General features: G+C 44.9%; 1 protein-coding gene across 1 annotated transcript; it reads left to right on the top strand.

The window, feature by feature from the left end:
* The first annotated feature begins 317 nt into the window (after positions 1-317).
* On the top strand, positions 318-23,722 carry LOC115395116 (uncharacterized). The gene is made up of 22 exons (XM_030100502.1): positions 318-467; positions 2,688-2,821; positions 6,338-6,394; positions 8,392-8,515; positions 9,491-9,547; positions 9,657-9,873; positions 9,959-10,207; positions 10,353-10,496; positions 10,583-10,861; positions 11,873-14,457; positions 14,552-14,678; positions 16,014-16,119; positions 16,268-16,473; positions 17,384-17,541; positions 17,624-17,692; positions 17,767-17,915; positions 18,044-18,158; positions 18,308-18,495; positions 18,639-18,780; positions 18,865-18,991; positions 19,089-19,259; positions 20,182-23,722. The coding sequence occupies exons 4-22, from the start codon at positions 8,397-8,399 to the stop codon at positions 20,203-20,205; spliced, it is 5,232 nt and encodes a 1,743-aa protein (XP_029956362.1). The 5' UTR covers positions 318-467; positions 2,688-2,821; positions 6,338-6,394; positions 8,392-8,396; the 3' UTR covers positions 20,206-23,722.
* The last annotated feature ends 832 nt before the right edge of the window (positions 23,723-24,554 follow it).

The following is a 24,554-nucleotide window of genomic DNA, read 5'->3' as shown; positions in this document are numbered from 1 at the left end:
ACTGGCTCTGTTCCAACTTACACACACACACACACACACACACACACACACACACACACACACACACACACACACACACACACACACACACACACACACACACACACACACTGAAGCAGGGAAATAAAGAGCCTCTCTTTATTTCTCCCTGGCTGTTTTCCCCTCCTCCTGCCTCCTCTTGTTCACTGCAAAATGTAATGGATAGGCTACTTCTGCCCTCTCATTGGCTACTCTCCCCGCGATTGGCAGCTGGTGGTCCCGCCCCCCTCCGTGTCTGCACATGGATCGGTCTGCTATGAGAGCTCGAGCATCAGAGAGTGGAGTGGAAACAGGAAGAGGAGGAGAGGGGGGGAGAAAGAAGACAAGAGGAGAGGATCGGGTGAGACAAGGTGGCGAGGAGTGAAAGGGAGGAAAAGGGGAGCAGAGAGGGGCGTGTGGACCAGAGAGGAGCAGGACAGTGAAGAGAGGTAAAGACCACTCTCATCCAACTTGGTGCGCTTTGATGGAAATATTGGAGCATTGGAAATGTACTGCATGCATTTCACACTGATCCTGAAGTCTGTGTGTGTGTGTGAGAGAGTGTGCGTGTGCGTGTTTCTCTTAAATGTTTCTTTCGGTTTGTTAATTACTGTGTAAATACATTTTGATGTCAGTGTTTCAGACCGATCTGTCTTGCTGGAACATACTGCAGTGTGTGTACGTGTGTGTGAGTGTGTCTGCAGACTGCTGCACATTCATGCATGAAGCACACACGCGCGCACACACGCGTACACACACACACTGCTCACGTGCAGACTCCCAGCCAGTGTGGAATATGAAATGCTGAATGTGGCTGAGGGGAACTGTTGCAGTCTCACTTCTGATGTGGCTACATTGTACTTAAACTGTTGCATATCAGCCTGAGTGCAGAGAGTACAGTTGTAAAAGGATACAGTGTGATGATTAATGTTCATTTAGAGGACTGTCTGAGCCGGCTTCGTCCTGCTCTGCTCTGAGAGTGCAGCTCAGTCACTTGGTTTTTCATTGTTTTTTTGGTCAAAGATTGACTCCAGTTGTTCAGCTGTGTGTGACTGAAAAAAAAAGAAGCCACAAAGGACATTTAGGGTTACTGTGACTAAAGTACAGCATGAACCCAGTGTGTGCTTTGGGCTGGTATGATTGTCAGCTTAGTGAACCACCTGGACGTGCATTTCTAGGTTACCATTCCCCTCACAACCCAGCTGTCTGACCCACACACACGCGCACACGCGCACACACACACACTCAGACACGTGCTTTAGTGTCTTTTTCAAACCTGTTAACCTGCTACATTGCCATTGTTCACATTAAAAGCTGTCCAGTTTGCATTGTTTGCGAAAGACACCCCTCTTTCTTGTTCTTGACCTTGCCTTGGTACATTCCAGCACCCCTCAGAGGGCTGTGCTTTATGGAGCATACACCGGGAGAAGCTGCTATTACAGAGAGGGAGAAAGGGGGATAGAGCAGAGGGAAGCAGGGGCTGCGGGGATGTTATTTTTAGAAATGTGATTGATATTCGCCTCTTACTGTACGTTCTTTCTCTGTGATCGCTGTTTCAGGCCGGCGTCCAATAAAATCATACACGTGCATGCATGCAGGAGGGGTTGGTTTGCTCATCCGGTGGCTTTCTGGCTGTACGGTGTTGCTTCTCGATTGCCCCTCCATCTGTTCCCCCCCCCCTCACATCTCCAGTCTTTCGTGCTAGCTAGCCTCACAGCCACCAGAGAGGACTCTGGTGTGTTGCAGCCCATCCTTCCTTTTATGGTATAGAAGCAAGAGCCCTTTACTACACACACACACACACACACGTAGACGCATGCACGTACAAAATCACAGCGTGATATTCACACCTGCAGTGCCTTACCGCGTCTAGCATCATGACAGACGAGCATGATTGTAGTGCTTCTTTCTGAGGACACACAAGCCGGAGCGTGCACAGCCCTCCTCCACTACTCGCTGCATATTTTTTTATTGAGCTGACGGAGCCGCTGAATAAATGCAGCGACCATCCGAAGAGAGTGAACTGAGAAATGTGGACATTAAATTCCACTGACTGCTCACCCCCACCCTTCACCATCGCCCTCCACTCTCTCTTTCTCTCCATGTCAAAATCACACACAAATGCAAACACTCCCCTCCTCTGCTTGAGGCCTTCCTCCCAGCTCTGGACTAAATGATATCATCGGTTGCCAGGGATACAAGGACACAGCGTGCAGAGAAAAGGGAGGAGGGTGAGGCATAGGCAGAGGCTGCGAGAGAGGAGGCAAGAGGCTGGGATATTGGGTGTCAAGAAATGTAAAAAAGAAAAGAAAAAGAGGGGCGTCTAGTAGTTGAGATAGCAAGGGGGAAAGGAAGTAGGAAAGAATGGGTGTCAAAGGTAGCCAGCTCAGGTTTTTTGGTTTTTTTTCATTCACTTTCTTTGTCTGGAGATCAGCAACTGTGCAGATGTTGGTAGGAAGTAAAAGACGAGAATGGGAAAGAGGAGAGCAGCAGCGATACCTGAGGGACGGAGGGCAGGCACTGCCTCAGGTTTAAAACAATAAAACCTTCCTGCCTTCTACATCTGTGCACCAACTGGCTGTGGTATTTCCTCACTCTACTATGTGTGTGTGTGTGTGTGTGTGTGTTTGTGTGTGTTCGTGTGTGTGTGTGTGTGTCTGCCAGCTTGCAGAGGATGAGCCAGTCTATTTAAAGGGATCGGAGACTGCACGGGTCTGCTGTCTTTCTATTCCTGACCGGAGTTATCAAATTGGGACCAGAAAGTCTGTCTCTCCCCTCGTTTGTCTCGGTTGCACATTGCGAGGTAAGAGTGGTCAGCGGGAGTGCAGACTCACACACACACACACACACACAAACACACACCCCTACGCTCTGTATCAGATTTCAAGTGAAGCTCTTCACTTTACACCAAGCAAACAAGGTTAGCGAGGTGACACTGTTAAAGGTTAGACAGCCGAATGGGGGCTTTAACTGAAGGCCAACACTTTGGTCACAAAAGGCGCACAGTGGTGGCAAGTTTGCATTATAAAGGATCATTTGTGCACAGATGTTACGCTAGCAACAAACCTGCAATGTGTGGCAAGCAAAGCCTTGGTTCAAAACAACTGGAACAAAGTTTGCTATAAGTTTCCACTGCACATTCTTTCTTTAAAGGTATCTGGCCGGGAAGACAAGACTTTAACCAACAGCAACTTAACCCATTTTGCACATGACATCATTTAGCCCCAGAGCTAAATTCCAGATGTTTTGAATTAACCCCGCACAGATGGGTTTCATATAAGAAGCACAGCGCCATTGTTGTAGAGTCAAATTTGAGCAGCCGTTGACTGACAGCTCCCCCTACAACACTGTAACAAAGAAGGTCTGCAACAGATGCTGTGTTTACTGTCTGCAGGGGGGGGAAAAAAGCACAGGAAATGCAGTTCTTTGTCTAAAGATAATGCACAACTGCAGAGACAGGAAAAGTGTACAAATAACTGGCACCAACTAAAGTCGGAAAACTTTTCTTATGTATTTAGAATAACAACGATTTAAAATTTCTTGGGCACAGAATAAACTCATATATTCAAGATTTTAAGTAAAGAAAGCTTGAAGGATCCTCATGCCACATAGCTGGGGAGGTAATGTCGGCATTAGACGGGAAAGCGCTGAAAGCTGATCCCTGTGTCAGCAGATTTAATGTACCATGAGGTGATATAAGGATTACAGCGGGTATTGCCAGACATCAAGGCTTTCACCAAGCCAGACGACCCAGCAGGCCTCAGCATGTGGGATTTTTTTACCATCCCAAAATATAAAAATGGATGTAGCCTTCCTGTTAACAGTTTGTTGTCTGAGCTGCAGAAGCACCACCTGTTGGTAACAGAGAGGGCAAATCCTTTGTTTCTTTCCATCTATTCCAATCTGCATGGAATGCCGGTCTGAAACATCTTTCTGTCGATCAGATCCGTGACCTTTTAAGATTACTTCGGGAGGAGGTCAAGAAAATAGAGTGGCTGTTCAGAATAGCTGGGGAACCCGGGGTCATAACCATGGTGCGGCTGGAAGACATAACACATGGGAGGATAACAACGCAAATAACAAGACCGCGCCGGGGTGTGATCATGACCTGACTCGCCTCCTTCATGCACAGACAGTGTAGACTCTGCTGCTTCCTGGGTTATAGCCAAAATCACATTATCGGCTGTTCACAGAGGTATCATGCATTTCATGCAACAGACTGGCGCTGACACTTGACTGCTTGCTCTGGCTGCACACACCTTGTGTAATTCAGGAACACAACTCCCTGATTACACCTCTTCAGTCTCTCAATGCAAAGTTTCTGTCTGGGCACAAAAGGGAAAAGAGGCTGTGGGATAAACTCTTGAGACGTGTTCCAATGTATAGCTTCGTGTGGATGGTATGCACCGCTGCTTGTTGAGACAAAGACTTTACAGTCTTTGTTTAACTGTATGTTAGTAGCGTATCCAGTCCTGTTGTGTCTTCTTTGTAAGCTAAAAATACATTTGAATGCAGTTGAGTCTGAAAAGCCCGAAGCCACAACACTCAGAGGTGTCTGGCTTCAGTTGCTCTAGCAACTGGTTGGAAATATACTCGGAGAGGCTGCTCACTTCGCTCATTCATCACGCACAGAAAGGTTAACACGCCGCAGCTGCACCAGTGGAACCGCAAGAACAGACTGACGGTGCTGCGGTGGGTCCTCATCATCCAGCAGCAGCTCAAGGTGTGGTTACTCTGAAAAGTAGATGGAAAAAAGTACAACAGCGCACTTTCAGAGATCAGGAAAGTCGCCAAACAAAGACATTAACACAATTTGAGCTATTTAGGGTCATTATTGAACCGAATGAGTATGTCCTCTTATTGTGAGAGGAAGCTGAGTGCTGGGAAGATCTATGCAGCCGCAGTGAGAACATAGAAAGTCAATGCTCTTCTTGTTCTGAGGGGACAAAACCAACCACTGCCACACACTGCTTCCATTTACATACATATGCACACAAAATAGTGAGTCTAAGGCTCAAGTACACACAGTGCAATGCAGCTGAAGTCAAAACATAGTGAACAATGGGACTGTGTTTCACTTTTAATCTGAGTTTCCTTCCTTTGTAGACTTTTGTTAATTTATTTTCATAATAAGACATATTTTGGAATCTCAAGACCCTTGCTTTTTGTGCACTGGTGAGACTGGGTTATTGTAGATTGGAGAAGGGGTTTACAGACTGTGTTAGATGAAATCACAGCTTGTAAGATAATGTTGTTCCAGAGTAACCTGAACTGAGAAAAATGTTGAGTATTGTGTTGAACAATGGGAACATGAATGCACAGCGTGTTTATGCATAACTCATTTCAATCAAGACTTGTTGATCTCACACTTGCTGACTTAGAAGTACTGTATTCATTTCTATTGATTTTTTTATTTTTTTTTCTGTGCAGTGTCTTATTTAAGTAAGATTTGGACACGGCTCACCTCAGTTCACAAACTACCTCAGGGGAAGTGGTAAAACTTTGCACAATCATTCGTCATCCTGTTTATAAATAGCTGCGGGGAATGAACACGTATTGAGGTGCAACCTGTCACCTGTAGAGCGGTGCTCTGTTTAGCATGCAGAGTGACTCAGAATACGATTAAATCGCATCAACACGTGCGTGTCAACACCAGGAGTGAAACGTCAATTACAAAAACACCTGATTGGACGGAGCAAGGTTTGCATCAAACACAGAGAAAGTGCAGAAGCAGTGTTACTGGTGGGAGACACCCAGTCAAATATGACCTGCAGCAGGTCACTGGGCGCCCCTACAAATATGTGTACCAGAAGCATCTGATTTAAAGCAGTGAGCCTTGATGGCCACGGTGAACCCCGCTGAGGAGTCGATTTGAGCTTCATCCACCGACTCTGCCAGTGAATCAAGGAGTCGTAGCTTAAAGCAACACAAAGGAAAGGGTGGGAAGTATAATAAAGCAGACCACCAGGATTTCTCCCCCCTCTCCTTTGTTCTTAAAGTGAAGCTGCCATGGTCTTTGGTCATACTGCCATGTTTTTTTTTTTTTTTTTTGTTCTGTCACTGCATGGCCACTGGCTGTGGTGGCTGCTGGGTAGCTCTGATTAGAGACAGGCTGAGAGCACAATGCAGCTCTGGCTGACTGATGATACGGCCACCCAACAGATCCAGCGCTGCACAAGGAATCACACCGACTGAAGATGCACAAAATGCCTGTTTGGCGTTGATCAGTAGCAGATGTTGAGCAGACACGGTCCAGAAATGCATGTCGCCATGCGCAGACTCAGACGCTCTCACTGAAGCATGTGTTTTTTGTCCACAGGCTGCCGTTTGCTCCCAGGTGTGAAGTGGAGGGCCTCCTAAATACAGACCAAGACTGGTAACCACACAACGCTTGTTTGTCTCTCTCTGCTCCGTGGCTTTGCTCGTGGGCGACTATTTCAGTGCAGATCTATTATTTGCACCTTTGTTCAGTGGTTGTTTGTAGCTTTGACAAAATTGCACGTGAATAAACAATCCTGCAGCTGTGTGATCTCAGAATGAAATAGCTTTTTTTTTTTCAGAATTTAGCAATATCTTACTATGTTGGATGCCAGACACACACGTGTATTTGAAGCTATGCAACACTGATCCTGGTTTATTTACATGGAAAATATTGGAAAAAGTCAAGAATAAACCTGTCTAAAGTATAAATGATAAAACTTCTGTTTAAAACCTGTATTGTCTCTGTTTTAAATGGGAAATATGTGTTGCAAGCCCAGACGTATTTCATTAAACAGGATGGCTTTAAAATAGGCTTTAGTTTTTTCGACTGAAGATTCAGAATCGGAAGATTTAGTTTCTTTTTTCAACTATGACAGTTTATTTTGTATAAAATTGTTTATAGAAGAAACCTGACAAACAATCACATTTCAACACCGGTGATACACACACTTCTAAAATCCAGTGGAGTACAATAACTTTTGTCCTTGTACAGTAAAGAGATTTTGGAGTCAGAAGTAGCTGCGCTTACATGTTTTATGCTAATTATTTGTTTGTTTCTTTATTTACTTGCTCGGTAGCTTTTGCAGACACTATCATTTGAATCTGCCAGCCCCACTATGAGTTTAAATACAGCGTTGACTTGAAGTTACGTCCAAAATTAGTGTGAAGTTGGCGTGTAATTTTCCTCCAACTATGTCAGACTCTGTAATCTTCTCGGTGCTCCTGCTTAATGTGACCAGTGTCAACATTTTTAGCTGCTTGTCATCATTTAATCACTAGATGCTGCCCAGAAATCAATGTGGGGCATTTTCTGAGGGAAGCCTACTCGGATTAGTTAAAAAAAAAAAAAAAAAAAAAGCGTCTATCCCACTTTTCGCGGTGCACCTCTGATATCTAAAATTACAGCCGAGAGGAGAAGTTTTACAGCTTTTCTGCAGTTTCTCCACATTTGGGATTTCCCCCCAAATTGTTTGCGTCCCCCTAGAGGCTGTGCTTGCATTTTTATCACTTCACAAATAACTCTGAGTCCCACAGAAGGGAGGCTGGCTTTTCAAGATGTGTGTCTCCCATAAAAACCTCAGGATGGGTGATGACATTATCAAACTGACTTATTTTGTTTGGGTCCAAGAGGAATTCTGAATGAGTGGAAACGAATGGCATGTCACTGTGTTTGATGATAAAACTTCCAGTGGAGGACCAGAACAAGCTGGAGAGATGATATTAACTCCATATTAGCTTCTCTCTACTGAAGTGATCATGTCACTGACCTAAATATCTTGAAATCCTTCTTTTTCAACCCATAACTGAGTCTCATTGTGTGTTGAGAATCACTTCTCATCTCAGAGTGGAGGTCCTGAAGGTCCAATAAGTGGAGTAAGTGAGGAAAAAAACATTGAAAGTAGGTTAAAAACAAAATTGTATGTATTTGTAGCTCATCCTGAAACTATAGCATTGTCTTAAAGCAGCGGTTTCCCAAACTCTGAGTCGTTGAGCAGCTGCAGACCCCATTCTTTAACCAATCTGCAAAAGCAGTTAACAGTTTTCCATGTCTGCCCCAGAAATTGTCTTATCATGCTTATTATGACAGGTGCAAATCTGATTTTGACAACCTGAGCGCAAGCGAAGCCTCGGGCCCCCCTCTATAATCTTTAGTGCTCCCTCAAGGAGGTCCCAGGCTTTAAGTTGGGAACCACTGTCTTACGCTCCGAGCTCCTCCGCTCCTGTTTTCCTCTGCTTCCCTCCTCTCCCCTGGTTCTCATGTGCAAATTGTCATGTTGTCGGGTTTGTATAATTTATCGTAACCTCACTATGTGGAGTGTCAGGAGCTCGCTGGGCTCTGATTGGTGCTCTATAAATAAAGCTGAACTGGGTTGAACTCCCTCTGTGTTGCAGGCTGCATGTATCACCCAGCAGAGCTCTACTCCGGCCGTAACACATGGGACTCCTATCCAGCTGGAGGACCTAACAGAGGACAATGGGCTCCTGTGAACAATCGGCCCTGGAGCCACACAGAAAGGTCAGCAGCTCACACAAAGAAATGAGTGGGGTTTTTTTTTTTTCTGCACAGTCACAACTTTTCATTGATATTACAAATGCACATGTGAGATTGCGGTCGAAGCAGAATGCATTGTTGTTTTGAACTGTCATTGTCACAGGGGGCTTTTTTTTTTTAAGCAAATAGATGGGAAAAAAAATAGAAATTTAGCTTAAAGTGGGAGTTCATGAAGAAACAATCGAGGTTTGAACTTCTCCATGGCACCTGGCCTTTGTTATCTCCGCTGAATCGGGATGAGCACTACTTTTATGGGGCAGGCCAACTGAAGTGCTGATTAACATATTCATGCTGCAGCTGTGGGAATAAACCCATCTGCAGCTCAGACGAGCCAGACAGTGCTGAATGAAACTTTAACTTCTTTCGCTGCAGCTGGCAAAAGATACAATCACACTACTCTGATGACGCTAAGTGCTAATTATTATGATTTCAACTGCAACTTTGGGCTTCTAATTGTTGCTTTGAGCAACATAAACAACAGACAATGAAGAATGATCACAAAATTACAAACAGTGGAAATAACTCCAAGCAGAGAGCTCACATGGCGCAAACTCAGCAATAGATAAATAATCTTTTACATTAATATCTTAATTTAATAAAATAAAACCTGCTACCTGGATTGAGATAGAGCATGTGCAACATGAGAGTTTGGATAAAGATCATCGCCCCACTCTTTCAGCTCAGAACTGTGTTGTAAGTGAAGCTTTTCTTCACAGAGGTCAATGAGTCACTTTGGGAGAAATGCTCCTGACCTTTGTATTTGGAGCAAGTTAATCATTTTTAAGACTTGTGGAAAGTGGTTAGCGGTTAACCTGGAAGCTGAAAAAAGTTTGGAATTAGTTTGATTTCTAACTTCGAGCTCCTTATTTTTGTACTACTACGAGAATTGCTTGATTAGCTTGAGATTACATCGCTTTTTGTGTATTTTTGTGATTACAGATGCCAAGGAGGGCGCAATCCATCACACCATTCAGTATCCAGCCGTCTCTACAACAGGTGAACAGCACAACAGTTGTTGTTAAAATGGGTGAAACACAGTTGTGTTGAATATCTCCACGATTTTTTTGTGCTAACATATGTTTGTTTATGTTTTTGTTTTTCTTAGAGGGGACAGACCAGTGAGCCATGTTCAGGACAAGAGCATCTCGAAGGGCCACCAGCAGCTGCTGCGGATTTGGGATGGTAAAGAGCAGCCGTTCGAGGCTCAGAACTGGCATCACAGCTCCACACGCTCATTCCACAACCGAGCTGGCACCAGCAATGGTTATCCAACTGGACCAGGAGACCGCTACGCCAACTGGGACAACAATGGCAGCAACTCGGTACTGAGGCCCACCAGCGTGGAATAACAACTTTTGAAAAGCACTCGATTCCTTGGCCATGACTGTTTGTTCTGTTTTTTTACAGCACGGGAATCCTCGCCTGCACCGCAACAACAGGGAACTGCAGCCCCCGCCGGAGAGGTGGGCCCCCTCAGACTGCCGCAGGAACTTCTCAGGCAGGATGGTAAACAACAGGCCGGGGCCCTGGAAACGGCCGGTCCTCCACCACCAGCGGCGAGAGCAGCTGCACCAGCACGGTCCATCCGCACTGCACCCTCTACCCCCCAGGGAAGACTGTCCAGCGAAGAGGAGAAGAGACTTTGGCCCCGATCAGGTAAAACTTCCACACTAAACTTTGATTTGTTAAACTCACCCTGCCTGTACACGGTGCTCAACTCATGCACAAGAGCACCACCTATTGGAGGATCTCGTTTTATGGAGTGTGACAGGTCTTTCTTTATTTACTCTGTGTTGTTTAGTCGTCTCATCCCGGATCAAGGCATTTACCTTTACTTACCCGCATCCCGTCACCACCTCGCCACTACCGCAGCAACCAAGACGACTGGAAGCCTCTGAATGACAGCCACCACTCCGACCACAGGACCTCAGCAACTCAACAACAGGTGAACATCCACGCGCAGTGAGAGATCGCTCAATCTGAACAAGTGCATGTTTATTCTTTATTCACATCGGGTTTGATGTTTGTCAGGAAACCTCTAAATTGCGGGCTGGGGAGCACGGCTTCAGTAACGCTGCGCCGGTGAACCAGAGCTGCGGCAGCAGACAGCCACACCACGGAAGCAGAGGGAAGGTCGAACGGAAAATCCCGTCTTCACCAGCAGACCACACCCGTGTGCCTTACAGCCACCAAAACCATCATTATCACCATCAGCGGCACACTGGCCACCCCCGAGCCCCACAGCACAACGCCCCGCCACGCCCCCTGGAGGAGAAGGACTCCCGGAGCCACCACCACAAACAAAGCACAGTGAGAGGCATTTATTAAAAGTCTGTTACTAATATTACACAATGCTAGACACCTCCGACATTGTAAATATTGTTGAAAAAGTTGATTGTTTGGTCAGATTTTTCTGTGCTTGTCATGTGTGAACTAAGCTTTTTTTCAAAAAGTTGTGATAATTCTGAGCTTTGGTTCCAGAAAAATGGTAAAAAAATATCTGCTTTTGTGGAGTATTACAATATTTTGGGAAATAGTTGATTTTTTGATTTTTTAGATAAAATGATTAAATATTACAGTTTATGTGTAACAGATGCAGAACATATGAAATGACAAACATATTTCAATTGTATTGAATTTTTGGAAATCCACCTGGGATCACAGCACCAACCACAAAATGTTGCAATTTTCTCAGCTGTAATGTGAGGAGTTTAATGGTAATGGACACTGCTTCAGCAGTCCATCCACCTGGAGCAGTTAGTGATTCAGTGCCTTGCCCAAGGACACTTTGACAGCAGGAGATTGGAGTCAAACCAACAACCTCCCTAATATAAGACAACCACCCTGCCAGCTGAGCCACAGTCGCCTTTTAGTTTAGCTCTGGAATAAGACTAATGCAGTTTGTCCATCTTTTGTACCCAACTTTATCCAAGTTAGGGATCTGGATCTTGTCACAAGTGACATTCGCCAGAAGGCGGTGTTCAGCCTGGACAGAGAGGGAGACAACTACACTTAGAAACAATTTAGAGTCCGTCATTAACCAAATAGGCATGTCTCTAGACTGTGGGAGGGAGCACACGGTGAAAAGCCACACACACACACACACACACACACACACACACACACACACACACACTCACTGAACAATGAAATCGCACACAAAAAAAGACCCTGACTTTGACTCAAAGCAAGGTTATTGCACTGCGATTACTCAGTTATTAGTTGTGCAACCTGGGCACCAGCTTAACTTTTTGTTTATTCTTGGAAAACATATTTCATGCAAGCAAAGCCCAAACAGTAATATATATTTTTCATTTGCAGGAAACTCAGCGCAGGGGAAGTTCAAGAGATCCCGTCCTCTCCAAGTCCTCTGGTGTGGAGCCTCCTCTCTATTTGTCCCTTCACTGCAGCCCTAAAGATGGAGGCTCCTCTCCCAGCAGTCTCGGTGCTCCCTCCAGTCCCTCATCCTACGCCGCAGCCAGCGGTAGAAAAGATCCCTCAGCCATTCAGCAGTCCTGCCCCAACGGACAGCAAAAACTCCACGAAAGCCCCGGTCACTCGGCGAGGCCGGGCCTCGCCTCCCCCACGCCTCTTCTGCCTCACACTGCTTCAAAATCCAGATCCTCAGACCCCAAGTACAAAAAGATGTCACAGCTCTGCCCACGGCAGCCACCTTACGACAGATCGAGAACAAACAAGCCCGAGAAGGAATCAGAGGAACACAGAAAGTCCGAGTACAAACACAAAGATATGCTGATTAGGAAGGAGAGGAAAGGAGAAGTTCAAAAGACAAACAGAAAGAGTGAGGAAAGGAAGAGGCGGAAGAAAAAAGAGGAAAAAAGGTTGGGAGAGAGAAAAAAGAAAAAAGACAAAACAATTAAGAAGGAAAGAAAACTTGTTTTGAAATCTAAAGCCACAGAAAGAGAGATGTTTTCTTCAGTTTTGACCTTCAGTTGTCCAGAAGAGGCCAAAACTTGCAAAGCAGAGGCTTCACCCCCAAACCTTGAGAGTCAAACTCTGCCACCGCCGAAACACAAGCACAGGGAGCGGGGGGAGCAGGCCGAGCGGCCGTCGCACAGGCCAAAGGCTCTCCATCGCGGCTGCGTTTCACCACAGCCATCCTCCAAATCTGAGCGACATAAACTAGCTAAAAAGAAGAGCAGTTCCACAAAAATTCCCATCAAGCAACAAAAACAGTCGCCCACCAAGACCGCCAGCCTCAGCCAGACCTGCAAGAGGCCCGGCGTCGCCTCGTCCCGAGCAGAAGACGGACCAAAAGCAAAAGCCCACGGCGCGCTCCCCTCCCTTCATTTCAAAGCCTTAGCTCCTCCTGATACAGTCAGTTCTGTCGGCGCAGAGCAGCTGGTCCACGGTAAAGACGGCGGGCCGGGACCGCTGCTCAACGCGCCGGACCTGCAGCCCGTGGCTGTGCTGGGAAGTCTGAGGGAGATCGGGGACAACCTGGCCAACACCCCCCCGGTGCTCAGCTGGCAGGGCTCTCCCGTATCAGTCCTGGGCGATGATGAGGAGGAGCTGGAGAAGGGCGTCCTGAGTCGACCTGTCCTGCAGCCCAGCCCCACCCAGTGTTTTTCGCCTCCCCCCATCGACGGCGAGAGTATCGACGACGTGAAGGAGGAGCCGTGCGAGGAAGCACTTGACTGTCACCGCGACGCCATGTCTGAACCGGAAGAGCTGCCTCGCAGAAACGAGCAAGTCTCTGAGAGTCTGAATGAAAAGGAGGTGGAGAGAAGCAGGGAGACCTCCGGCTCGCTTCTTCATGAGCTCCACCATCACAAAGCTGGTTTGGATGACGTCTTCAAGAGCCTCGCCACATTCCTGGAAGGCCAGAGAGTCTCGTGTCGAGGAGGACCTTTCGGCCGGCCTCCTGCTCGAGGGGTGAAGTACTCCTCTTCTCTTGCGCTGGGGCCAGAGATCCACTCTCAAGACAATCGGGATTCACCCCCCAAATCCAGTCCCACAGCAGCCTCCCATCCCGGAAAGCAGTCGCCACTCCACTCTACCTCAGACACACCTTTGAAAACCCACAGTCCGACAGATACGAGTGAGTCTGCCGCCGACGCCGCGGCGCAGGAAGAGAGGGAAGATAACGGGAGCGGTATGGAGGAGAATGACAAAGATATGGAGGTGCTCCCGGAGAGAACGCAGTCTTCGTCTCTTCTGGATGGATCTCTCAGTGCAGAGCTGAGGCTGACCACAACACATCCGGCCTCGTTCACCAGCCTCATCACGGTCTCCGCGACGGAAGAGAGAGGAACCAGTAAGGACAAGGAGGCCACAGGTACCAGCAAGAAGAAGAAACACAAGGCCAAGGACAGAAGAAGAAAAGCAGCCGTCAAGGTCAAGATTAAAGCCGGAGGATGCAAGGTCACCACTTCCCAAAGTAAAACAACTGAAATAAAGGAAGAGGGGAACGTTTCGTTCGCAGTCGACATCTGTAGGAACCCACCCAGACCGCTTAAAGACAGCGCGAAAGATCCGAATCCTCAGGAAAATTCATCCTCATGTGGCAGAGACACCCAGAGAGAAAAACTGGACGCTGGTGAAGTGAAGACCGCAAATGAGAAGAAGGAGCAGGACGAGCTTGAAAATAAGGCAGCTGGAAACACAGACACTGACACCTCACAGTCAGCCTCAGCTGAAACAATCACTACACTTGAATCAGGTGCTCCCACACCAGCAAGCAAACCTCCCTGCTCATCGGCTCCAGCAGACCCACTGAAACTCAAAGCACTGTCCCTGGGCCTGAAGGAGCTCAAGATCCTCCTGATTAAAATGGAGAGTGCCGGAAGGCAAACCTTCAACATATCAGAGCTGGAGGAACAAAGAGTCCCGTTTTCAAAGCTCAGCATCAACAACACGGCCACCGAGGTGATCCGAGCGTGCAAGTGAGTTCTCACTCGGACAAAGGCGCTCCCAGCTTCTGGAGCTCTCCCTCAGTCCGGCTCATGAGTTCACGCTGCTCTGCTGTGTTTCTCCCAGGGGGACGAGGGTCAAGGGGAAATTCAGAGAGTCCTACCTGCTTCCCACCTTCTCTGTCAAACCCAAAATCAACATCGATATCCCCATACCTCGGGAGAAGCTCAACCCGCCCACGCCGAGCATCTACGTGAGTGCACAAGCTTCACAGGCTTCTTCTGTCTCAGTGGGAAACATCAGCGCTGGTCAGGGGGCATGATGTTTAGTTGTCCTAAGTTGTCTTACAGACTGACACGTAGAGTGGTTCATAACAGATTTGTAACATGTTTCTAACAAGTTTAGCAGTCCTTCAAACTGTTTTATGAGGAAGTGACTTGAAATGAGAAGCCATGAAATTTGATATTGTTGATGCACATTTTATGATCTGTCACAGAAATGCCTTTAAGAGTTCTAATCATTAATTATCATTTAATTTATATTTATATTTATATTTCAATTTATATTTGAAAAATTTTACACTTTTTAATTGTTTTTTCCCACATTATGTTTTATCATTAAGGCCTTTCACAGCAATACAAGTTGCAAAACTCGATATAAAGCCTGCAGCTCTTACACTTCCTACATAGTTTGATTTCATTAAAGGTGCATTAAGGAGTTTGCACATTTTATGTGAAACAGCACCCCCTGCAGGCCTTGGCCATAATGCAGCTTAGTGAAAAACTCGTGCCTGTGGCTTGTGTGCACGGAAGAGAGGAACTCCTTCCTCGCTCTTTTAGTAGCGCTCGAGTAAAATTTAAGTTTCTTTTACCTGGTGGAGTCTGTGCTGGAGCTGTGGCAGTGCTAGAAGCCAGTCTTTTCTTACTTTCTGGAAGATCCTGCTCAGTTGTTACTCACTAAGCATCTGGCGGAGTAATGGCAGACAAAAGGAAACCTAACTAAATCAGACCAGCCGGAGCGCGCATTACGTCATTCCTTTCAAATTCTCCCCAAAAAAATTCTGGTGCCAGACCAGCACTGCAACTTTCAAATAACAATTTAGCGCTGTTAGAGGTACTTGTAATGAATATGTCAGGGCACATTGTACACATCATTAAAAATGTGTAACATATTTATGGTGGAAAATAGGTATTTTTAAAGTTGAAAAACTCCTTAATGCACCTTTAAAGAAATAGTAATTTTACGTTCATTTTTTTTTTTTTTTTTTTAAGAAATAATGTATTTATTGTTTTGTTTTTGTTAAAAGATATTCAATAAGCATGTATAAAGTTGACCCCCATATCCTTCTGGGTGCTGTGCCTCCACTGAGGCTCTCTGGCGCCCCCTGGTGAAGACCTAAACTGCACTTTAAAACCACTTTTAAATATATATGTATACACAAATAACAGGTCAAATGAAATAAAAGCAGTAAGATGAACTTGTACTCTTGACTTCATCAGCAATAGGCTCAGTCCATTTTTCATTTGGTGTCAGGACAGGATTGATCACTTTTTTGCCTTCAAATATGTGAAATGATATGTTTCTTCAGCTGGAAAGCAAGAGAGACGCCTTCTCCCCGGTTCTGCTGCAGTTCTGCACCGATCCCAAAAATGCTGTTACAGTCATCAGAGGCCTCGCTGGATCCCTCCGCCTTAGTAAGTTTACCCCACGTGCTGATCTCAGCCTGGAGTGCAGAAAAATTCAACCATAATATTTGAGTTCTTTTTTGTTTAGGAGTTAAACTTGTCAGCGTGTTTCTGTTTGATCATCACGTGTTCCCTGCTTTTGTTTTCCCTCTGTGAGACCTGGGTCTGTTCTCCACTAAATCTCTGGTGGAGGCCAATTCGGACCACGCGGTGGAAGTGAGGACTCAGGTGCAGCAGCCGGCCGACGAGAACTGGGACCTGAACGGCGCGTCGCAGACGTGGCCGTGCGAGAGCAGCCGCTCGCACACCACCATCGCCAAATACGCCCAGTACCAGGCATCCAGCTTCCAGGAGAGCCTGCAGGTAGACATTTTCTCCCATGACGCCCACGTGCACACGACTCATGTTTCATGTTCAGTGATCATAGGTGGCGTTAGTTCACTTACACCAGATTGTATTTCATGTAAATCTTTATAACCTGTCCACACTCATATTCTACTTTAATATTTTACATTTCCATCCTCTGGAACTCATTTTCTCTCAAGTAAACCAAAATTATGTTTTATCAAGACACACTTCATCTATTCATTGTGTGTCTTTATTATAAATGGCTCTTGTGACATTTAGTGGCTCTTAAAAATATGTATTTATGACTGCTGACGTTGTCCATTATGTTACACTTTGCACATTTCTTTGACTTTTATCCACACAGATAGTAAAAAGGTTGGTGTGCAACAGGTAGCTGAGCGTCCTTGGTCCTCATAGAGCTGTTTTCTTTCTGGCTGAATTTATGAGTGTGCTCTGGGATAATAAGTTTTTTACAACCGTATAATCAAATTAACAAGCGACCTCTAGATGTCAAAGAAACACTCAGCCACTTTTTCTGGTGTTTGGACTTTCTGCTCCCACAGGTGGCTTTTCTTTCACATATATGTTATGAAACTAAAAATGAAACTATGGATGAACACAGCAGAAATATGCTTCTTCTGCTGCATCGTGGTCATCAGGCTAAAAATCTCATTTCAATGTTGGGGGAAAGACAATAAACAGAAACGTGTAGTGCTGTCATTTTAAAAGTGTTCCCTGTGAGAGGACAAGATGAGAGGACAAGGCAAACAGTAACATAACGCACGTTGCTTGGAAAAGTTCAAAAAAGGGTTAATTGCATAAATCGGTGTTTTACTGAATGAATAATTTTGAGTCCCTTCCTGGATTTAAGCTCCAAGCTGACTGATCCGTAGCTGTCAGCTGAGCTCATGTAGATGTGTTATAGGAGGAAAAGGAGAGCGAGAACGAGGAGGAGGGGGAGCCGACGTCAGACGTTTCAGCGGCCATGAAAGCAGGCCTGACATTAGCCAACAGTCCCACCTCGAAATCTTCGTCTCCCCTCTTTGGCAAAGCCGCCCTCCTTCACACCAGCAGCACGCTCAGGTCAGCGCCGTCACTGCGATCCGTCCGCGTGCACAAAAAGACTCCGCTTCACCGTGCGAACCTCTCTCTCTGTCTCCAACAGCTCAGACCTGAAAACAGCTGGCAAGGTCATTAAATTCGGGACCAACATTGATCTTTCCGACCCCAAAAGGTGAGATGAGGTTCACGGAGCCGTTCTCGGTCCGTGTCGTATCCCGTTACCCGCCGTGTGTTTTTGTTTACAAGGTGGAAGCCGCAGTTGCAGGAGCTGCTCAAGCTGCCGGCTTTCATGAGAGTGGAGTCCAGCAACAACATGCTGAGTCACGTGGGACACACCATCCTGGGCATGAACACCGTGCAGCTCTACATGAAGGTGCCCGGCAGCCGCACGCCAGGTCAGCCACAGACGGAGCGATTTTCATATTCCAGCCTCGTTTTAAGAAAAAACACTGTTTTTGCTGTTTGTGGAGTTTGGGAAGGTTTGGAATGAAACAAAAATCTTTTTTTTTTTCTTCTTATTAAGGTCATCAAGAAAACAACAACTTCTGTTCAGTCAACATCAACATCGGTCCGGGTGACTGCGAGTGGTTTGCCGTTCATGAACACTACTGGGAGGCTATCAACAAATTCTGTGAGAAGTGAGTAAGGAGGCGGTTTAATGTTCCAACAGAAGAAGCAGCCACATGGCGGCGACGCTACATCAGCCGAAACACTGAGGCCAAAACGCTGCTGCAAAAGTCGTGTGTTTGGAGCCGGAAGCCGATCTGGTGTCTTTTCCTTCCTTCAGGCATGGGGTGGACTACCTGACGGGGTCCTGGTGGCCTGTCCTAGAGGACCTCTATAGCTCCAACATTCCCGTGTACCGCTTCATCCAGAGGCCCGGAGACCTGGTGTGGATCAACGCGGGGACGGTGCACTGGGTGCAGGCGGTTGGCTGGTGCAACAACATCGCCTGGAACGTGGGACCGCTCAACTGTGAGTTAGAGGCTGGAAAAACAGCCTGACACCGGAGTGGCAGGAGTTGTTCTTTGTCCCGCATTACTGATTAAATACACGGTAAAGGTGCCGTTCTTTGCCATTCGTTTTGTTATTTTTTTCTCTCTCTCTCTTTCTCCCAGCCTACCAATACCAGCTCGCCCTGGAGCGCTTCGAGTGGAACGAGGTCAAGAAGGTTAAGTCAATCGTACCCATGATTCACGTCTCCTGGAATGTGGCTCGCACCATTAAGATCACCGATCAAGACACCTTCAAGATGGTGAAGTAAGACACGTGTGTTGACCTGTGCGCGTGCACGAGAGCGCTTGTTTACATTGTTCCCTGACGGTTCTCCTCTGTCTCTGTAAGACACTGCCTGATGCAGTCCATCAAGCACATCCAGATACTCAGAGACCAGCTGTTGGCCGCTGGGAAGAAAATCTGCTACCAGAGCCGCGTGAAGGACGAGCCGGCCTACTACTGCAACGAGTGTGACGTGAGTGATCTCCGCCACCGCCGCCACCTTCGCCGCCACCTTCGCCGCCTTCGCCCTCTTTACGTGAACCTCGGTGACGCCTCCCGCGCTTGTGCAGGTGGAGGTGTTCGACCTGCTGTTTGTGACCAGCGAGAACAGCACCAAGAAGTCGTACCTGGTGCACTGTGAGGACTGCGCCCGAGCCAAGAGCCCGGCGCTGGCGGGAGTGGTGGTGCTGGAACAGTATCGGATAGAGGAGCTGATGAGAATCTACGACACCTTCGTGCTGGTCAGTAAAAATGGGATTCGGGTCTTACTTGCACGAGGAAGAAATGTTAGCTTGCAGGCAAAGCCAGCATCAAGGGCCGCATGTCAGATCCACTATAAAATAAGGTAATCCAGCATCTCTAAAATTATCGTCCTCCCATTCTCTCAGTTCTGGGATTCCCTTTTTTTTTTTAGTATTCTCATGTTTCACATGTAAACACACTAGCATTGTCATAACAACCACAAAGTCCTCTTTTGATGAATCGTGTGCTCGCAGCCCTCCTCCCAGTAAACACACACACGGGAGGTGTCAGGACTGTCTCACCTAGCCACACATTCCCAAGTCTTAAGATTTTCCTCCTAACAGCCCAAATAATTGGATCTCCTCGGATACGGTGGGAAGAAAGTTTCTGTCTGTTCCTGTTTGACACTGCAGTGTGAATTACTGCCTCTGGCCGCCTTCAAATAAACACACTGCCTTCTCTCTTGGCAGCAGATGGGTGAGCTCTCCCCACACCCTCTTTGGAAAAGCTTTTTCAAAACAGGCCTTTCTTTAGCCAACTACAGAGAGCAGTGTCCAGCTGGAGATATTTGTTCCATATCATCAGACTGTCTGTATCTCCACTTATTTTCCATCTTCAGCTTGTCATGCAAATTGGAGCCTTAAACCCTCCCTGAGTCGATCTCTGATCGCAACATATTCACAGAGTTTGCAAATTCCTCATGTGAGCTGCAGCGCCTCGCCAAGCGAGATGCCGGCACGTCAGTCTGGTGTTTATGCCTCCGACAGCTTCTGCGTTTCTCCTCAAAGCTCAGTTCCACTTGGCATCTGATAAGAAAATGGCTGCTGTGGTCATGGAGGAATCGTGCATTTTCTGTACAAACTGGTCTTCACCGACTCCTCCAGCTGAAGTCTGTCCTCTTCTTTGTTCCCTCTCTCTCAGACTCCATCGCCCTTCACGAAGTGACGTCTCTCTCCTCCACGGTGTCTTTCAGCCATAACCAAAACTCTAATGGCAGCACAAACGTTGCCTTTCCAGGCAATCTGTTCCTGCAAACACTTTCTCAATCAGCCAATCACGTTTACTCAGTATTGTTTACATCACACAATAAGGTATGGATACTCAGCCAATCCAACTACAGCTCGCCGTCTTCCCCATACCAGCTGCTGATTGGACGTGTGCTTGGAAATAGAATGACTAGACTGGTAATTCCCACCAGAAGCATTTCAGATGAGTACAAAAAAAAAAAAAAAAAAATCAAACACACACACACACACACACACACACACACACACACAATGTGAGCACTGCTAGCACTGAAAATCAGGTTCTATATGTTCAACGGACACTGCTGTGATTCAAAAGCGTCAAGTAGCCGGTTCTGTGTATTGATTCAGGTACTTTTATGCAAATTCAGTAGAGCTTTTGTATACCAATCTAGTTATTCTATATGTCCATGAATTTGCTGTGATTCTATTGTACCAGCAGGGGAATCGCTTCACAGGAGAAGTAGCTGATTGTCACATTTGGCATCGTATTGGTTTCCTGTTTTTTTGTTTGGTATTCAGGTAAACTCTGGCATTTGTAATTCCTGTTTGTAAAACTTTTTCGAGGTGCTATTTCAATCTTATTTATTCTCGTTCGATACTTAAGACGTTTTACCAGCCTAGAAGTACACCACATTGGCCTTGTGAACTGTATTTAGAGGTAATTAGACACACAAATGAGGTTTTATGTTGGAAAAAAAAAAAAAAAGAAAAGAAAAAGAATAACTTTTTCTGAGTTTCTCTAAAATACGGGTTTACTCGAGGACTAATATGGTTTCGTTCTTAGTTGGAAATCAAGTGTGTAGAAGAGAAAACTTGTTTTTTCACTATTCCAGCTGAACAGTGGTTGGTGCCGTTTCTACGATACGATGAAAAAAAAAAAAACACATAATGACATTTTTATTTTTGGAATGGGAAAACATTCCCAGTTTTATACCTCTTTTGTTGTTATGTTAATGTTTGTAGACGACAGAGAAGATAAATAATTGTAAATTGTGAATGAATTTATGGAATACGCAGCGGTGTGCATAGACGGGGTGCAGAGAGAGAGAAAAAGGGGGGTTGGTTGAAGCCACCATTGATGGTTCATGTCCCAGAAGTCCAAAGAAAAACACAATCATTGTCCTATGATGCAAAAACCGGCGAGGCCAAACAGATGAGCTCCTCGCTGTTTTCATCTCACCACAGAATCTCCATCCTGGTGATCTTCAGCTGCATGCACTGCTGCCACGGTTCCTCTTCTGTTTTTGGTGAAGAGCACCAGAAAGGCTTATATAGTAGTATTATATTATTATATCTTTATTGTAAACTAATGTATATGTCAGGGGATCGCTACTTATTTTTGGTGACCCCCAAAGAGAACATTTATACAGTTCAAAGCAGAGCCTGACCGATACTGGATTATACTGGGTATTTGCTGTCCAGAATGTATTAATACACACATGAACACATAAGTTAAACTTCTTTAGCACATATTCATGAAAGGTATATCATTTTCTTTACTTTTTTTGTGAGCTTATACCATGTCTACATTTTTACAGCGAAAAACCTGATGAGACTATCTGAATTGACCGTAACTAATGTGATTCAAAATGGGTCATGTAAACACTTCGATCAGATTAGATCGGCCTTATCTAATTAGCAATAATATAAATAATGATCAGATTGGAGGAGATAATTTAACTCTGACTTAACTGGATGATTTTCTTGCTCCATAACAGAATTTCATTCAGTTCATTCATTGCTCATGAAAACAGATCTGATCATTCAATCGAAAAGAATTCAATGGTAATGACAGAAACAGTGATACAGATAATTATTCTAATTTACATTGATTTTCGAAGGGATAAAAAAAGCTTTAAATAAGCACCTATCTGCATAATTAGATGTCACAATTTTAGCAAAAAAAAAAGTTTATTTTTTTTGTAACATTACAAAATTTGCAGTATTTTTCCAATTAGAGCCAATCAACGACATATTTTTATACATTAATGCTCATGTATGTTACTACACCAGACCCATTGTTGTTTAATCAGTTTACCTGAAGTCTACAATCTGATTTAGCAATAATGAAATACAAGTGATGATTTTAAAGGCAGCATTATCAGTAGATGTCAAACCTACACATGGACATACTACTAATTATGGTAGTAGGCTAACGACAAACTTTGGATGTATTTTCCCATAAAAGCGTCATATATTTCACCACATACTGTAAAGCTTTTGATTGGTGTATCGGTCTGGCTCTGCTCAGTCCTTTCAGGAGCTCTTACTGCTACACAGAACAGTTTGGAATCCAAATGGAGGCTCGGCATCAGCGTCGTACGAGCGTTTCTCCCCGCCCCTTCAAATGTCAGTCGCCCCTCTGCTGCCATGAGTCTGTGCACACCCTCTCATGTACATAATGTATCTGTTTTCAGGTTTACTAGAAGACTTATGTAATTTTGTTCTCACTCGGAAAAAAAACAAAAAAAAGTCTACTTTGTATATGGTCAGATTGTCCACCTCAGTCGTTTTGTTCTTTTCTGTTGTTGCCATATTATTATACATGGTCAAGAAATCCTGTTTCACTGTAGTTTAAAATACTGCAATGGGAGTTTCATCCCACTTTTATACCTCTTTTTGTTGTCCGTTCTTCTTTTTTTTGGTAACACACAAAAATGGAAAAATTGTACATGGTGACTTTATTTATACTGTACATGGTGTTTTTTCTTATATATTTATTGCATATCAAAGGATACTTCACTTGATAAGGGGCTACAAGGTATTTTAGAGATGTAGGGAGGTCATAACATGTGGATAGGGGAAGTGCAATCAGGGGGGCGGTGTAATTTCTCATGGTGCTAGACCCCTCCTTGCCTCAGTGCCCCTACATTAAACAGCAGATCATGATGTATGAGCTCACGTCAGCCACACAACTCGGACCGACCGCTTGGTGCTCGGAACCATTTCAACACCGTTTACTGGACGCAGAAATGGTATGATGTCTTTGTACTGTATCTAGCAGATGAATACCAGATCTTTTCTAACTTTTTTGGTTTGTTTGTTTGTTTCCATTGTATGAATTTCATAACCTTGTGAGGCATTAGTGGTTTTATGATGAGCATTAGCAGTAGTTGTACTTCTTGACACTTTTTGCAGAGACTTTTAGGGATGTGACTTTTATTGGCGTCCAGGTTTTTTCGTGTCTTGTCCTCAGCATTAGTACTATTTGGAGGATGTGATGATGCTCTTTATTTCTTTTTTTCTTATGTTGTTTGTTTTTTTTTGGTTTTTATTTTTTTCCTCTTGACCGGTTTGATTTTCGCTGCACTTATTGTTTTGAAAAGAACTCACATCGAAGAAAAACCTGAGCCAGACCTGTCTTAAATCCCTCTGTGATTTTTCTGTGACATATTGTATTGTTGTTCAAGAAAATAAAATGTTTTGATAAATTATTCAATCATGAGATTTCGCTTTTGATTTCTTCTCCGAGTGTTGAAGTGTTAACTGTGTGTTTTATGGTTTATGGGTGGGTGATTAATTCTTCTAATAGACGGGGGTACGTGGAAAACTACGGCTTCTGAGAAGTGAGTAATAATTCTACTCAGTTACTGGATTAGTTTGTAATTCAACTTGTTTTTTGATTATAGTGGTCTACTCTTCACTGGTGAAGTCTGTGTGACAGGGTCAATATTCATTCATTTTTTCTGAATGTTTTAATGGGTTTATTGTGTTTTAACTTGCTGTGCTAAAACCAGAAGCTGATGGAAGTGCTGTTGTCTAGTTTATTTTTGGCCCTGAAAGCAACTGACATACTGAGCAAACTCAAACAGCAATCAATCAATTAACCAATGAGGAACAGGTGCAGCAGGCAAGAAGATAAAATGAGGAAGCTGGAAGTCTGCAGTGCAGACCGGTCTTTCACCAGCAGGATGTAGATGAAGCAGGGACATTAATAATGCTTTGTGGCACATTCTCTTTTGATTTTTTTTCTCTGGGACTATTTATGTTGCTCTGAGATACTGTGGTGCAGCTATTCCACTGAGCTTCATTGATTTTAATTTAAATTTGTTGCATTTGAATATTGAAACAAAACTAAACTAAAACTAAACAACCAAAAACCATGCTTGAAAAGGACCCGGAAGATGTATAGCAACTTATAAATTCCTATACCTTTCAGTTTCACGTGATACATTAACACTTAAAAAAAAAATACATCACCCTCTTATTAGTAATATTATTTACTATCATGACTTAGACATGCTAATATATTGCAGTTGGGAAAGG

Source organism: Salarias fasciatus, chromosome 10, assembly GCF_902148845.1.
Source record: "Salarias fasciatus chromosome 10, fSalaFa1.1, whole genome shotgun sequence".
Lineage (NCBI taxonomy): Eukaryota > Metazoa > Chordata > Actinopteri > Blenniiformes > Blenniidae > Salarias > Salarias fasciatus.
Note: the sequence above shows the minus strand (reverse complement) of the source record. Positions and strands in the feature narration are given on the sequence as shown.

What these genes read in the sequence shown, in the direction of transcription:
- LOC115395116 (XM_030100502.1), top strand. Translation starts at nt 8,397, where the DNA reads ATGTATCACCCAGCAGAGCTCTACTCCGGCCGTAACACATGGGACTCC. An exon ending in GATCTTTCCGACCCCAAAAG is followed by an intron (nt 17,693 to 17,766) that starts GTGAGATGAGGT and finishes TTTGTTTACAAG; the next exon opens with GTGGAAGCCGCAGTTGCAGG. An exon ending in ATCAACAAATTCTGTGAGAA is followed by an intron (nt 18,159 to 18,307) that starts GTGAGTAAGGAG and finishes TCCTTCCTTCAG; the next exon opens with GCATGGGGTGGACTACCTGA.